At 53.8% G+C, this 15,791-nt stretch overlaps 6 protein-coding genes across 7 annotated transcripts; 2 read left to right on the forward strand and 4 right to left on the reverse strand.

The window, feature by feature from the left end:
- Nucleotides 1–20: 20 nt before the first annotated feature.
- H310_10560 lies at nt 21–1,250 on the reverse strand. Of its 2 annotated transcripts, XM_008876983.1 has the most exons (4): nt 1,188–1,250; nt 1,017–1,126; nt 582–966; nt 21–537 (listed from the first exon to the last, which is right to left on the reverse strand). In XM_008876983.1, the coding sequence occupies exons 1-4, from the start codon at nt 1,198–1,200 to the stop codon at nt 161–163; spliced, it is 885 nt and encodes a 294-aa protein (XP_008875205.1). In that variant the 5' UTR covers nt 1,201–1,250; the 3' UTR covers nt 21–160. The 2 variants fall into 2 exon arrangements, with proteins under 2 accessions (XP_008875205.1, XP_008875206.1); XM_008876984.1 differs by having other exon boundaries at nt 1,017–1,250.
- Nucleotides 1,251–1,450: 200 nt separating this feature from the next.
- H310_10561 (hypothetical protein) lies at nt 1,451–2,005 on the forward strand (the record flags this gene model as incomplete). The annotated part of the gene is made up of 1 exon (XM_008876985.1): nt 1,451–2,005. One exon carries the CDS (start codon nt 1,451–1,453, stop codon nt 2,003–2,005), a length of 555 nt encoding a protein of 184 aa, XP_008875207.1.
- Nucleotides 2,006–2,251: 246 nt separating this feature from the next.
- Nucleotides 2,252–2,923, forward strand: H310_10562 (hypothetical protein; the record flags this gene model as incomplete). Its single annotated transcript, XM_008876986.1, has 1 exon — nt 2,252–2,923. One exon carries the CDS (start codon nt 2,252–2,254, stop codon nt 2,921–2,923), a length of 672 nt encoding a protein of 223 aa, XP_008875208.1.
- Nucleotides 2,924–3,320: 397 nt separating this feature from the next.
- Nucleotides 3,321–4,505, reverse strand: H310_10563 (hypothetical protein; the record flags this gene model as incomplete). The annotated part of the gene is made up of 1 exon (XM_008876987.1): nt 3,321–4,505. The coding sequence occupies one exon, from the start codon at nt 4,503–4,505 to the stop codon at nt 3,321–3,323; it is 1,185 nt and encodes a 394-aa protein (XP_008875209.1).
- A 306-nt stretch (nt 4,506–4,811) lies between these two features.
- On the reverse strand, nt 4,812–10,115 carry H310_10564 (hypothetical protein; the record flags this gene model as incomplete). The annotated part of the gene is made up of 1 exon (XM_008876988.1): nt 4,812–10,115. One exon carries the CDS (start codon nt 10,113–10,115, stop codon nt 4,812–4,814), a length of 5,304 nt encoding a protein of 1,767 aa, XP_008875210.1.
- A 175-nt stretch (nt 10,116–10,290) lies between these two features.
- Nucleotides 10,291–13,231, reverse strand: H310_10565 (hypothetical protein; the record flags this gene model as incomplete). The annotated part of the gene is made up of 11 exons (XM_008876989.1): nt 10,291–10,496; nt 10,549–10,660; nt 10,706–10,817; nt 10,860–10,986; nt 11,032–11,113; nt 11,181–11,311; nt 11,371–11,443; nt 11,488–11,703; nt 11,751–11,816; nt 11,864–12,085; nt 12,134–13,231. 11 exons carry the CDS (start codon nt 13,229–13,231, stop codon nt 10,291–10,293), a joined length of 2,445 nt encoding a protein of 814 aa, XP_008875211.1.
- Between the last annotated feature and the right edge of the window lie 2,560 nt (nt 13,232–15,791).

Consider the following 15,791-nt stretch of genomic DNA (forward strand, 5'->3'; position numbering starts at 1 on the left):
TTTGGAGAAACCCGTTTAAATGGATATTTGAAAAATCAATTTTGGCAGTTTTCCACAAAAAATCCTCAAAACGGAACTGCCGTCGGCGGCGCGATGCAGCCGATCCATGCCGTCGTGACGATCGATGTAGGTCGATTCTTAACGCAGGTGGCGCGTGCAGCTATGGAAGGGCGCGGCTGAAGACGCTCCGGATTTCTTCGTATGTGTAGAACAGCACCGCGTTGGCTGGAATCGCGCGGAACACTGTAGGACAGAGTCCTCGGTAGAACCCTTTGACGCCGTGGAGGGCATATACTTCGTTGACGACGTCCATGCTGCGCCGATGCGTTGGAGACGTTTGAACTAGCGACTTGACTGTGTCTGCTGGGTAAAACGCCCCATTGTACGCAATGCCACTCAACGCGCCAGCAGCAATAACATCCCAGTCCAACTTTTCATCCTTTCCGTGCCGAAGGTAGTCCAAGGTCGCGTGGTACGTGGCAAACCACGCGGCGGTACCGGGGATCTCGCGCCACATCGTGGGAACAATTCCTTTGACTAAAATGAAGCCCATCAGGATAGAGCCTGCCTCGTCGACGTACAAAGGCCGCGGAGACCGTCGCGTTGAAACGACTGAGCAATGCAATCGCCCGTATTGGCATACCGCGACTTGGTCGTGACTTGCATTCTACATTTGATAAGCTCGATCGGTGTAAGGATGAACGAAATTGCACAGCCCGAGACACCGCCAGCTGCGGCGATTTCCCGTGTCGTGAGCGGTTCGATCCGAGGTCCAAAGAGAACAGTCTTGACTTGTCCAAATGTGGCAAAGAGGCACGCTGTTTCAACCATCGTGCCAACGAGTGGCATGGGCAGCCCGCGGTACAGCACTGCTGGCCCTTCACGTTGCACAAGCGACAGGATTTGATGGAACGCACTTACGCTCCTTCCACTGCCTCCACGCGGCGCTTGCGTTTGAAGTTGGACCTATTCCGAAGAGATAGTGAGACTTGCATGAACATGAGCGAATGAAGTACCTTGACTGTGTCTAAAGGGAACTCCACAAACTTAGCGCAAAAGCCGCCAAGCGACCCCGCGACGAAGTCGATGGCAGGCTCGCGCCACCGCGGCTTGGTCGTTGTCGTGACTGTAGCAGGAGAGTAAAGTTAGCACACCCTACATCAGCTACTGCGTCCAGGACGATGCACCTTGGTCCAGCATGTCTACCGCCTACGCCTTAGGGTGAACCATGCGGCAACGGTGGAATTCAGTTGAAAAGCGTTGATCATCCGGATACCGTTTCCATCCATCCAACTACTGTAGTATCTGGATGATTTTCCCAACCTTGAAAATATCGCAATGATATGGTAAATTTTAGAACTTCATTTTGCTAATCTAATATATATACTGTACTTCAAGTATATCGCAAATTGCTTTTTTTCATACCTTTCGTGAGTCCTCGTCAACTGGAATGGACGACCGCATCGACCAGTTCTGGGAAGCAGCCAAGGCGATTGCGCTGCCAGCAGGCCCGAAGAACAAGTGGAAGCAAGAAGTGTCAAAGCTCCGCCGCGTTCTTCATCGCAACCAAAACCTTCGTCTGTCAGAGCTGCCTCAACAACGACTCGTGGACACCATCCGCATCTACACAAGCCACTTCGCCGCCGAGGACGAAACGCTCCTGCTTGTAAAGGATGCACTAGCGATGCCATTCGGCGTGTTTGGCGCGAAACACAAAAAGACACTGCTCAAGATGCACGAGCAGCTCCTGGGGCTTAGCGAACACCAAGCCGACGACGGGCCTATGCCTGTGGCTATATGGTATAGTTGTGTCAGCATGGACGGTGACGGATACCTCAGTCTCCTGAACGACGAAACAGGCGACATGTTAGAAACGATTCAAGTAGTGAAGAAGACGCCCGAGTGGAGGACCATCAAGAAACACGTTGACGAAGGCATGATTCGGGTAAAAGTGGTGGAAGGCAATGTTGTGGACGTCGAGGTCGATGGCAACGACGAGTTATAATGGCACGATTCATCTAACAACGCTTGCATTCATGAAGCTGTCGATGAATCAAAACAGAACGCTTCTTCGCGCGAATATTGACAGGCCGTGCAGGTCTTGCCACGCAGAGCCGAGGCACGACCCGTTCTCTGGTCGACCAGCGACATCTCGTTCGACAGCGTGGAAGGTGTGTCCCATTCGACTTTTTGCGCGGTGTTCGCCTCCTTCTCCATGCATCACTCGACTGTCGTTGGTATCGTCGCTTTCATGGCCTTGTACGTGTCGGCCAGCCAAGAAAGCCCGACCGTGGTCGGGTTTCCCGTCGGTCCTCCTGGCACGGTGTATTTCGTCAAGGCCAACGCAAACGCGGCCGACAAGGTCAACGAGGAAGAATTGGCGACCAACCACTTTTCCAACCACGTCGCCAGCAGCGCCGGCAACCAAGGCTTGCGTGAAGACGTGGTGTTTACCAAAAACAAAGCGAGCGCGGTCGCGAACGACCGAGGCTTTTCCGACGCCATCGCCAAGAAGAACGCGGTCCAAAAGTACGACGCCAACCAAATTGCCAAGGGCGCCGTGTTCTTTGGCCGCCGGTTGGACGACTTGGAGTGCTGGGGCAACAAGTGCGGGGGAGGGTTGTACGCCGCCGACGCCATTCCTCCGTCCGGGTTCAACACCGCCAAGCAGTCGGTGGATGCGCTCAACAAGGCGGACGCACTCCATGCAGCGAGCCAAGGCCGCGAGAGCGACGCCCACAAGCGCGCCGACTCGAAGGTCGTCGAGAGACACAATGTCGACATGGAAGGGTTTGCCGAGTCGAACGCCAAGTCCAAGGCGGGGGCGGAAGCCCTGTCGAAGGCCAACTTTTTCCGCATGCGGGACGTCGACCAAGCGCGCGGCGTCACTCAAAACAACGGTCTCTTCTTCCGCCGTGTCTAACACCAAGTAGACGTTCACCTTCTCGCATGCGACCAGATCTCATGCAGACAAGGATAAGTTGAATTCAACCATGGTCAACCCTGCTGGTCGTCGTCCGAGAATAGGGTGGCGAGGAGAGCCATGTCTTGGCGCTCCTGTTCGAGTTGCTCCAAGGTCGGTCCTTCCTTAGGCTCAATGTCAAAGACGTTGGCCTCGATATGAGTGGCATCTCCAGATAGCGAGTTGCAGTTAGCCCCCACATGTTAGAGCAGAGGGAAGCCAGCAGCGCGTGCGAAGATGGATGCAATGGAAGATGGGCATGAGTTGGGGGAGTAAGCTGTCAAATGATGTCTGTGGCCATGCGACTGGACACATGCACACACGTGGCAGAGACGTTCGTGGGTTTGCGTTAAGACACTTACAGGGTGGCGTTTTCCAGGATGACCGCAATACCTTGGCCGCCGCCAATGCATGCGGCACCAACGGCATATCGCTTCTTGGTGCGAATCAAAGCATGGGTCAAGTGGGCCGTGATGCGACTGCCGGAAGCTCCCAAAGGATGGCCGAGAGCGATGGCGCCGCCGTGCACGTTCGAGATGTCCGGGTTCGCCCCAAGTTCCTTGATACAACTGAGGTATTGGGCACCAAAGGCTTCGTTGATTTCGATCAAGTCGATGTCGTCAAGGGACAAATTGGCGCGCTTGAGAGCATCTTGGATTGCTGGCACGGGCCCTATCCCCATGATAGACGGATCGACCCCCACAACGCTGTACGACACAATGCGGGCCAAAGGAGCGGCATGCTTCAACGCCGCCTCGGACGCCAGAATGATCGACCCAGCTCCATCCGCTATACCAGAGGCATTTCCAGCCGTCACCACACCGTCGTCCTTGAACACTGTCTTCAATTTGTTTAGCTTTTCCAGGGTTGTTTGGCGCGGGTGTTCGTCAGCTGCAAATGCCTCAATCTTCCCCTTCACCTTGACGTCAATTGGGGCGAGTTCATCGTTGAAAACACCAGCAGCATGGGCTTTCGCCCACAAAGTTTGGCTTCGCAGAGCTACTTCGTCACATTCAGCACGAGTCACACCAACCTTGGCGGCCAAGTTCTCGGCAGTGATCCCCATGGGGCTCTTTGCGTACGAGTCCGTCAGCGCCGACCACAACGAGTCTTGAAGCTGGAGACCCGACCCGAGGCCGACACCGAAGCGCGATTTGTCGCCATACGATACCAACGGTGCTTGGGACATGTTTTCGGTCCCTCCCGCGACCGCAATCGACGCTTCACCAAGCTTGATTTCATGGATGCAGTTGATGAGACTCTGGAACCCCGATCCGCACAAACGGTTAATCGTGAGGGCAGGCTTTTCAATTGGAATGCCGCTCTTCAAGAGTACATGACGGGCCAGGTAGGCAGCATCCGACGACGTTTGAGCGACGTTACCAACAATGACGGTGTCCACGAGGCCAGGGTCCAACTTCGCGGCCTGCAGTGCTGCCTTCGTTGCATGGACAGCAAGGTCAGTCGCAGAGACGGACTTGAGCTTGCCACCAAAGGCGCCGAAGGGGGTGCGCTTCGCGGCGACGACGAACACTTGCGTCATGGTGCGGCGAATTGCGAAAATGATGGATGTCCGCCGACAATTTGCAGGACGGACGGTGCTACGTCAACAAGATCGTCCGGATAGCATACAAACTTCAAGACAGATGCAAGTTGATTATCCGGACTGCATTATACGGGTGGATGGTGTTATCCGGAAGCTAGATTGAAGGTGAGAGTTTCAAAAACTTTAAGCGCATTGCACGGGTGAAGTGGAAGAAGTCGATGCGGCAAGGCATGGAGAAGCGATCGCGTTCAAAGGGATATGGAGCATGGCTCCACGACAGCAACTTGTGCCATCGCGCTCGCGTCACTCCATCAACGGGACGGCTTGTAGCAAGAACGGGTCCATTGATGAGTCGCGAGTGCCGCACGGGTCGATTGTGTACAACCTCCACGACTTTATGTCGAACAAGTACAGCGTCCGGTGAAGCTCGATGCTGAGGATGCCCATCATGGCGGCTGTGGCCTTGTCCATGTAGGTGACGCCGTTGTACTGCCAGTTGGCAAAATGCAGACTGTGGGTCGCCACCGCATGAAGAAAGGGCGAGATGCATTTTGGTGACTGGAGGTCGTTTCTGCCGACGGAACATCGACGCTCAAGGTAGTAGCAGAGAATGCACGACACAGAAGAGATACCAACCAACTGGAGGCAACGCGATACGTTCCCAAAATACACTGTGCCAGCTTTGCACACAACTTGGAAGTCCACCGCTTCCACACTGCACACCCTCTCCACGGAAACCTCATGTTGCACGGGCCACAACATGCTGACGACGAAAGTGACAAACCAGACCATGTTGCTGCTCTTGGATGCATAGGCGGTATAGTGAAGCGTCAAGGGGGAGCAAAGGTCGTTGAGGATATACACGAGCCAGCAAGCTTCGCCCGACGTCATGAACGTTGTCAGCCAGTACCGACGTGGCGATACAAAGTACGACACGATTCCACTTGGAGATTGAACGAGCACAAGACTGGGGGTTGACAGCAGAGTCACGGCCACGACACCTCGAAGAAGAATGAGCGGGCGGCCGACCCACACCAATCCAGCAACACGATTGACTTTCACCATATTCCAACCTTCGACGTAACCACGGACCGCAATGAAGTAGCACATGAGGCAGCAACCCACCAAGAGGAGGACAAACGTGACGTACTGGATGGCGCATCGCACATAAAACGACACGGACGTTGGTATTTCCATGCCATTCACCGTCTCCACAATAGGGAGTACCATTCCAGACATGGTTGTCAAACGACCATGCTCCCCAACAAACGTCACCACTTCTCGTACTTGCTCAACCCAATCAAAGAGGTACAGCCAAGCAAAGAATTCGAACTCGGGCTCGTTGGGATCAAACAGCATGGCTGGGGCAACGTCAACGGCCATCGGGTTTACCATTTGTCGAGCAAATTGGAAGAGTGCGATTCCCAACGTGTCCCGGACATCTTCAATGGCGGCGCGAACAAGACTCTTGATCGACGCAATAGGCGGAGTGAATCGACTCAGCACTGTCAGCGACAGCTTGCAGCTGTCTCGAAATCGTTTCTCGCAGTCACAAATTGCTTTGACATTGGAAGTCGAGTTCAACCCTGTTGCGATAGCTGACATGACCATATTGGTTCCTGACGGGTTTATAGTGCCCAAGAGATTCGAGTTGCAACGGCCAAGGATCGTGAAGAACTCGTTCACGTCGCTCCCCGTGTTCAAGTTTCGAGGGTCGTACTCGCACATGATGTTGCCACCAATAAGTTGTCTCGAACTCCATGCCTTCATTTGCGGGGCAAAGTTTTGAGTCTTGAACAGCACCGTGGCGTTTTCTAAAGCCGTGGCATTCGAGCGCCAGAACAGCGCCACCTCTTCCGTCAAGTTTCGATAGAGTAGTCGAAGCGATGTCGGACACGCCACCCGAATCATGTCGATCGATCCAAAAGGCCCCAGCATGCCTCGCACGGCGCTGAGAGCTGGTCCAAGTGGAATGTAAAGCGCTTGGAATTCAGGTAAAAGCACTTCTGGAGTTTGGTTTTGAAACGCAAAATTGTGTGAGCTGCGGACGAGGGAACGCCAGCCGATGCTCGATTCGTTGGTGCATATAGCGTTGAACGTGTGGGCCAACGCCCAGTGCATTTTGTTGCTTGTTTCGCTGTCGACTTGCATGGTCGCGTTCAACTGCTTGAGTGTGAACATGTTGGTCAGGCCCAACGCGTTTCGGACCAAAAACGATTCGACGACCCCCAAGATTTTGAAATTTTGCCACTGCGTTGAAAAGTACGACACCCCGTAAGATTGCCAATATTTGACTTCGTCAGCGACCGGACCATCCCTCCTGTCAACGAGGGCCGTGGATATCCAGTCGCGCCCACTCGTGCTCGTGCGCAGCTCGTCGAAGACACCAACGTTGAGTGCATCGCCCCAACACCGAGACAGCTCACGCCAGTCTCCATTTCGCAAGAACGTTTCCAGAAACACTGCCCCATTCCCGACTTCAGCGCGACAACGTTGCTGCCTGGTTCGAGTCGGTGCCAACTCCCACGTACGACCAAAATCGACGTAGCAATGCGCTACAAAAATCCACGGAAAGTCGCAGCTGTTCATTGTACGAAGGCCACGAACAACGTTGCCAAGGGTGTTCACTTCGTCTTGGATCGCAGTGGCGTACAGTCTGGGAACGGTCGTTGTGGCTGTTGTCAGGTTGTATCGCTGTGTGCTCGTGTAGTTTGGCAAGGTGAGCGCGATGGGGGGCAAAGCTTTGGTGGTGGCCAGCTGCGACGTGAACCACGATGAAAGGTACAGCTGTGCGCCAGTGTTGTTGAACGTTGCCCACCACATATCGTTGGACATGGTGGACTCGGTCAAGAGGAGGTACACGTAGCTTCCGGCGACAGTTGAAGCCAAGTAGACCAAGCCCAACAGAGCAGTACGACGACTGGGTTTTTTTCGTGGCGGCAGATGGGGCGACGGTGGATACCGGTGAAAAGTTGGAGTTGGGAACGAGAACCCATGCGGTGTCGGAACACTGGCGAGCATGACTCCCCACAATTTGACATCAAACAGCTTGGTCGCGAGTGGAATCATGCCCGACATGATGCATGCTACGCTGTCCAAGCACTGATTGTTGTCGGCCGTGAACAAATGGCCTTGTGATGCTCCAGGGACCATCATGTGGACAGAATTGGATGGGTCGTCGTGTCTCTGTAGGCCAAGCAAGCTTGATGCGAGTTTCGACCCAACAATCGCGACGACGACTGCGATGGCGCTCACGACGCAAATCAAGACAACTCGATGCAAGCTGCCGATGGCCAACGTTCCACTTTGGCATTGTATTTCTCGTCCTGCCCGCTGCATGACACAGTTGTGCTGCAGTACGGCTCGTGATTCGTACGGAGACGAACACTCAAGAGCAACGATGACTGACCATGCCAACATGCTGCTCAGCGGCGGATACGATTTTGGCATTCCTTGTGTCAGGGGTAAGCAGATATCGACAAACACATAGTTGATCCACAAGGCTTCGTTGGCTAGCACCAAGACGTCCCAGATCGATCGTTGACCGTACGTGATTTGCGAAAAGCCTTGAATCGTAATCAATTGCTCCGTCGACGTCGAGAGTACCGTAGCCGCGGTCATGCCTCGCAGCAGCAGCAATGGACGGCCGATCCACACGGACCCAACGACACGGTTGAACTGAAACGATTGATGAGGGTCGGTCCGAAATCGAATCAAGGTCCCGAACAGGACCATGAGGGCACCAACACTGGTCAAGACAAACGTCACATAGGCTGCAAGGTACCACATGTACTTGCACGCGCTCTTGGGGACTTCAAGGGAGTTGGCTGTCATCTCAGCACTTGCCGAGTACGGCGACACGAGCGTGACACTGGCTTCGTCGCCTTCGAATGTGTATACCTCGCGAGTGCCTTGAACCCAATCGTACATACTTACCCAACCGAAAAAGTCCCACAACTCGGCTCCGTCCAACATGCTTTGAGTTAAGAGCACTTTATTCTGATTGTGCGAGGCGAACTGAATCATCGTGATGTTCATTTTGGTCAAGTGGTCGATGGCGGATGGCACGTCGGGGTTCCCGATGGACCCTCCAAGGTTGGACAGAATGGTGTCCGCCCCGTCCAACGCCGCCCCGCAACCGACCTGCGTCGTGCGGCACGTGGCACAAATGCGTCGAACAGCGTTCGAGGGAAATGCCATGGCTTGAAGCGCAAATACAGAGCTGTCCCGCCCAAGAACAACACTGTACGTGGCTGAACTGTCGCAGCTCTCGTAAAAGCCAAACGTTTCCCGCACGTATGGCTCGGGTTGGACTTTTGTGCACATGGGGTTTCCACCATAAAACTCCATGTCGTGCCACAGTGGTGGAATCGGATCCACTTGCGCGAGAGAAAAGCTGCGATAGCTCGCCATCGCCATGGCATTTTGTTGAAGACGGTCGTAATACGCACGCTGGAACTCGGCGACTTGGTCCAAGAGCACAGTTGGAACCGGCACAAAACGCAAGTCCAACGACCCGTACGGCCCAATGTAGCGACGTGTGAGTTCGATGACAGGCGATGTCATCCCACCGATCACAATGTCGTTGTCCCAGTCGATTCCGAGAGCTTCAAAGTGGTTGGACGCCCCGCGCACGAGACTACACCCGATGAACATGTTGCAGATGGACAAGTCGTTCCAAATGCCAAACGACGCCTTCAACGTGGTCCAATACGCTCCCCCTCGGGCTCGGTAAGGTACATTGCCAATCGTAATGGTCGACGCAATGCCGAGCGCGTTGACGACTGTGATGGTTTCGACAAGCCCTTGTTGAAACGCGTTGGACATTTGAGTGACCCATCTCGTCAATCCAGCGCTCGTCCAGGTGGCCGCCTCGGTCGCGACGGACGCCACTTGGTGCGTCGTCAAGTACTTCATCCATGTGTGGCCTGCGTCCGTCTTGTACAACGCGTCGAAGACCGTAAAGTTCAAGTCGAGAAAGGTCGCCGACTGGACTACGTCGGTAAATTTTGCGTTGCGCAAAATCGACTCGAGGTACACGGCGGCGTTATCGCGGTCGTTCAATTCACACCGCCGCTGTCGTTTTGCCGTGTGCGCCATCTCGAACGACCGGTTGAAGTCCACCCAGCAGTGCGGAACGGGATATAGCAAGTTGATGGCAAACGGCGTGGCTTGGAGGGCCGGGATGATTTGGTCGAGGGGAATGCTCTGAAGGAGGAACGACCGGGCCCGAGCAGGGCTCACGACAACTCGAGTGTTGGCGCCGGAATAGTCTTTTGGAATGGCCATGCTGCGGTTGAAGTCGATCAAAGTGGGGACGTACACGAGCGGAAGCTTTGCGTTGCACAGGTCGGCCAAGAACGACTGCATCCCTGTCGTGTTGAAGTTTGCCCAGTAAAAGTCGTTGGTGGTGTACTCGCCCAACGTGACTACAAAGCGCGCGCTCAACGCGAGTGTGATCGCAAGGTAGGCAAATCCACAAAAGATGCGGGCGTCTGAAAACCGGTGGGTCCTGTCGTTCCGCGACTGCGGCGATGGACGCGCAAACGTCGCCACCGGTGCAAAGAAAAAGTTGGATGCATTCGCCAACGGCTGCACGCGTGGCATCTTGGCGCCGTGGCTTCGATGCAAGCCAAGCGTGAAACGATACCGACCTATTCTTATCACCTCTCTGGTGGACCCACCCAAACAAGATGAAACTGTTGTTCGCCGTAGGCACAGCGATGACAGCCAAGCGGATCGATCCACAAAGCGGAACTTTCAACCACAGCCATCACAAGCTTCATTTGGCCAACGAGCTAAACTGCTGGCGGAGCTTTTCATAATGCGCCAGCTCTGACGCTGACACGGACGGCACGATGTGAGGCAACGCCGCGGCAAAATGGTCGTGCGTCACTTGGACCTGCAACTCGTCGGGGGACATTTTTTCGAGCACCATGGCAGTGTGCAACGGGCGGGCCGAGTACACGTCGTCTTGGTTTGCGGCTGCTAATCATGTGAAGTTAGTGGTCTTTTGACGCGACTCGATTCCTATCCGCACCAATGTACGACTCGAGTTCCGCGACGCGGTCTTTGATGGCTAACGACAGCGCCATCGAGCAGAGCGCGTAAAAGTCGGCGCCAGTGAAGTGAAGTGGGCACAATGCCACGACCTGCACATGGCGTCAATCGACACCGTATACACGTGAATCGCACACCGCATTCAAGTCGACACTGTCGGCCAAGTGAAACTTGCGCGTTAGGGCTTTCACGACCTTGAGTTGCGTCGGTTTGTCGTTGCAGATTCCCAAGTACAGCAGGCGGTCGAAGCTACCATGGCGTTTGGCATTACGTTGAATCGAATCGCCGTACCGGCCAGGTCGCAACAGCGCCGTCTCTATCAAGTCTGGCCGGTTTGTCGCTCCCACAACAAATACTTCGTTCAAGTTGCTGTCGATCTCAGTGAGTAATTGCGACACGACCCGGTCCATGACCCCTCCTACGAAGTCTTATCATGCGTGGTTCAAACGCGACGGCATCGCACCAGAATCGCTGCCCCGGCCACGCATCGGTGCCAGCGAATCCAGTTCGTCAAAAAACAAAATGCACGGTCGCGCATTTCGAGCCTACCGCGTGATGGTTATCGTTCCATGCACCGACCGACAACAGGGACCATCGTGCCATTTGAAAGACATGGCGAACGTTCTTCTCGCTCTCGCCAATGTACATGTTGAGCAGCTCGGGTCCCTTGACACTGATAAAGTTCATGTTGCACTCTGTCGCGATCGCTTTGGCCAGCAAAGTCTTTCCAGTCCCCGGGGGGCCTACGTCATCGTCCAGCGTGGGATGCATCGCCCAACTCGACGCGAAAGAGGAGTTGCACCGTAAAGCAAGATCCCTGACCGCTGGCGTACGCCCGCTGCAAAAAATTCGGGATGTTTAAAAGGCAATTGCACCTGCCATGGCAACTGAGAAAAGAGTAACTACTCAAGCGACGTACCATGTCGAGAATTTCGTCCTTCACGTGCTCGAGGCCACCGACGTCGTCCCATTTGACATTTGGAATGGAGAAGGTGCCCAGTCCCAGCGACGTTTTCGTTTGCTGGTGGTGGATGGCATGGTCAAAGTGTTCGAGACGAACTTGGGGAGAAGCCATGGAGGAAATCGAGTCTTCACCTCCTAGACCTTCCAAGCAATAGGTCGTTGCGTCGGCAATCTAATCAACAGCGTCCACTCAGGCCACGACGACGTGGCATCTCCTACCAACGCTTTCAGTTCTCCCAACGTCCGGCCCGCCGTGCGGTGAGCAATGTTTTCAAGGTGCACGTCCTAATAATGCGCTTGGATGCCCCTCCAGAGCATGCGTCGTCACGTACCGGGTGAAGTTCGACCGACGCAGTCAATTGCTTCAATATGTCGACGCGCTCGGGTTCGGATGGCGCCTCGAGAACCAACTCGTACATGAAATTTTGCCGAATCAACGCCGGCAGGTCAGATATGTCTTCGACAGCGATGACCAACGGTATGTGGTGCATGCCATGCGTCATGCAGTCGGCGAGCGTCGAGCCAAGTCGAAGTTCGGCCTCTTGGTTGTCATTCTACGCATTGTCGCCCTCGTTCAGAGGGTAAGCACCACGTACGTTTACCTGAATTTGGAAAAATCGATTTAAGAATAGGATGCACGGCGCCATCGACTGCGCTTTGGCGACTGCAGCGCGAATGTTCTCCAGCATCTGGACCTCGGACGTCGACACAAGGTCTGCAAACGCAATTTCCAGCACAAACATCCCCAAAGCTTCCGCGGCGTTGTACAGCAACATCTTTTTGCCGCTGCCCGCAACTCCGCCCAATACAATCGAAATCGGCAGGGACAACGATGTGGGATGGAGCCATTCGATGAGTTTCTGCATGTGCTGTGGGAAGATGCTCACAGACGTGGCCGGCGACGGTAGATTTGTCGTCGTGGACAGCACATATTGCCGAAGCTGACGTTCGTGCATTAATCGAGTGGACACTGGCGACGTTTGGACCAGCGTAGTTTTGTCCCTGACCACCGACAACGCCTGCGCAGTATCACAGATCTCGCCGTTTGGCATCGAGGCATGCTGGACGAGAAAGTAGATGACATCAGCATGGACGACGATGGGATCAAAGACTGGCGAGGCGTTTCCTTCGGCGGCATGGGTTTGTCGTTCGGGAAACGTTTCAATGAGAGGAACACCAAAGATATCGCCAACTTGAAGCATCCGCGGGATGGCAAAGTACGTCCGAAGGGCTGCGAGGACATGCAACTCGTGAGGACTGCTGGAAGCATTCCAAAGAATTGGCGCGATCTGTACACGAGCTGCCGTCGGTGGCAGGGCTTGCATGCGACCATAGCTTGCGTGGAAAGCAGGTGCAACAACAACGTCCGCCATCTCGACACATCGAAGATTGTGCGCGAGGAATGGACTCATGTGCACAACGTCATCGGCGGCATGCACGTGTAATTGAGCCTGGGCGACGCGAGAGGCATTTCCATTCCGAATCGACACAAGGGCATGCGACACGAGCCCCAGGCGACGCAAGTTCGCCATTGACATTGCAACGACCGCATTGGATTCACTTGGGATGATGCCGACTGTCGGGAACAGGTCCAATTGATCCAGCAAGCACATGCGCAGCGTGAGGGAATTGCTTCCAGACAGCTCGGAGTCTATTCCTTCCCATCCTCGCGCTCGCTGCGTGAACGAGCTGCACCACATTGACGATCCGAGTTGATGCAACAAAATAAAGGTATCCGGATATGCCAGCTTTGTTCCGGACTTGTTACACTGCTCGCCACATAGTTGCAGCCACCCCATTATTTCGGCAATGCGCAAAGCTAAATCAAATTTTGGACATGTTCTCTGTAGGAACCATGCCGAGTAGACATTCAAATACTTGTAAGTGACCTTTCGGAGTAATTTGCGAAGTCGACATGCAGTAAGGAAGCAAATTCAAAATTCTGTGTGCGACGAATGATTGCAGCCATCAAGAACGAAGAACGCATATTCATGTACAGTACATTGTATTCAAATCCTAGTAATCACACTTGCAGCCTTTCGCTTCGACTACTGCCAGGCATCGTCGTGGCATCGAATTGATGAGGCTTTGGAGGTAGTTGAGGGAAATTCGGGACCACGCCAACTTGATGGTACTGACAAGATCGTTATTCGTCATGTACTGCTTTCCGTTGGGTAAATCATTCTCGCAAGTAAACCCCAAACATTTTCTATGGGATTTAGGTCGGGAGATAGTGCAGGATGGTCAAACAGGTCGACGTTTTCATCCTTCAAAAACTCCAAAGTTTTCTTCGATCGATGGATAGACGCTTCATCTTGCATGAACACAAAATTTGGTCCATGAGAAAATGGAAACAAATAATTGCTCAAGGAGTCGATATACTCATCGGACCTTTGGACACCCTCCAAAATGGCCAACTCGGACACACCGGCACCAGAGAAAGCCCCCCACACCGTGACACCTCCGCCCTTGTTGGCGCGAGACATGAATGTTGATGGCTCTTTTCGTAAATCATGCCAATAGAACTGAAACCCATCTGGTCCATCGAGATTGAACCATTTCTCGTCGGACCAGATGATTTCAGCCCAATTGGGCGATTTTTCCAAATGCATCTTGGCGTACTTGAGCCTCGCCGTCTTGTGTGCCGTCTTGAGCAGAGGGGAATGCTTTCTCTTGACGTACTTCAGGAAACCAGCAGCGCAAAGTCTTCGTTGGCAAGTTCTAATTAAGCCACCGAGTTGAAGCTCCGCGTGGAGGCTTCTAGCCAACTACTCAGTGGATGAGGCGGCATGGTACAGCCGCCGACACTCTTGGTGCATGATTTTGGTGGCCTTGCGACCCATAAAATTTGTGCCGCAGTTGTCAGGTCACAAAGGAAAGCTCGGATGGTGTCCTTGGAGCGTCCAAGGTGCTTAGCAATGCACCGATATGACAATTTGTGTGCCCAAAAGGCCCTTGCAGCAGCCTGCTCTTCAATTGTCAGTTGCGGTTGACTTCACATGCTGTATGGTAAGGAAATAGTTAAAAACATAGCTTTAATGCATGGCGTACCAGCGTTTGATAAAATGTCAATGCAGTTGAGGAGTAAGGACGAAATTGTGAAGTGACCTGCAATCTACTGGCGCCTTCATGATTCTGTTTTCCCGCCAAAAGAAACGTTTGCCAAAGAGTTTGTAGGCGTGAGATATCTAAAAAAATCCCGCCAATCAACAATGAATACAGCAGTGTAGTTTGCTTTGTGGTAAAATGATTGGCGGAATTTTTCTCCCTAGGTGAATGGGGTTACAAAGCGGTGCTATCGTGCCACACCCGAGACAGCTGCCTGCAGAGTATGGATGCCGATAAGCGAGCTGAGTTTTTGTACTGTACATGGTTGCTGGAGCCAAATACGCCAGAGCCATTGTTTCATACATTTGCAAAAATATCGCTAGCTTGTCGGCATCCATCCACGACAGGCAGCTGCCGCAGATGTGATACGACAGCACCGCTTGTAGCCCGTCATAGGGTCGGAGACTTAGCAGTGCACCACACGACTGGAACTCTTCTCAATTTTCAGGGTGCATGTCGCGCAGGCAGGCAACTCCCGCGATTGGAGACCCCTGGGACGACGCACCCATCGGGTAGGTTGCAGCCTTGCGCTTCTTCAGGGGGTTGACATCGCCTGTCTGCTTCCCGCGCTTGTTTATAGAGGCCGGCAACAGCACAGCCTTAACGTCTTCTGTCGTCTAAATTCATGACTGGCGGCATGCGCTGCGTCGCGGATGCATCGCTGTGGTCATCGCCGGTGTCGTCGGCAATGACAGGCGTCTCGGACAGGCCAGCGCTGTCGAGCTTCGGTCGCGTGTACCATACTTCCGCAAGTGGATGAGCCATTGTGGCGTATTCGGCCGTCGTCTGCTATTTCAGGATCAGCTGCGATATGCCGTCATTGAAGAGCGGGGGCCCATTGATGAAGATGTGACATGCGAGTATTGCCGCATAATTCCAGAATAAGTCACAACGCCCAGGCTATTACAGCCTTCCGTCCAGTTAGGTAACCGAATCGTGACGTGTGGCTTCTTCACAAGGCGATCGTCGCTTCGAACACTCCCATACAATACCAGAATTACGGGATACATGAATGTTCAAACTTGCACGTGCGTGTGCCCCAGCACTTCCGAACTCATCCTGTGTCGCTCCCAGATGGGTAGAAGTGCGAGTTCGCGATGTGCATTCGAGAATCTGCCGCCTCCTGCGACGGTGCCAAAAGTGTACAGTCGT

This window comes from Aphanomyces invadans (assembly GCF_000520115.1).
Source record: "Aphanomyces invadans strain NJM9701 unplaced genomic scaffold supercont1.26, whole genome shotgun sequence".
NCBI classification, from domain to species: Eukaryota; Oomycota; class Saprolegniomycetes; order Saprolegniales; family Verrucalvaceae; genus Aphanomyces; species Aphanomyces invadans.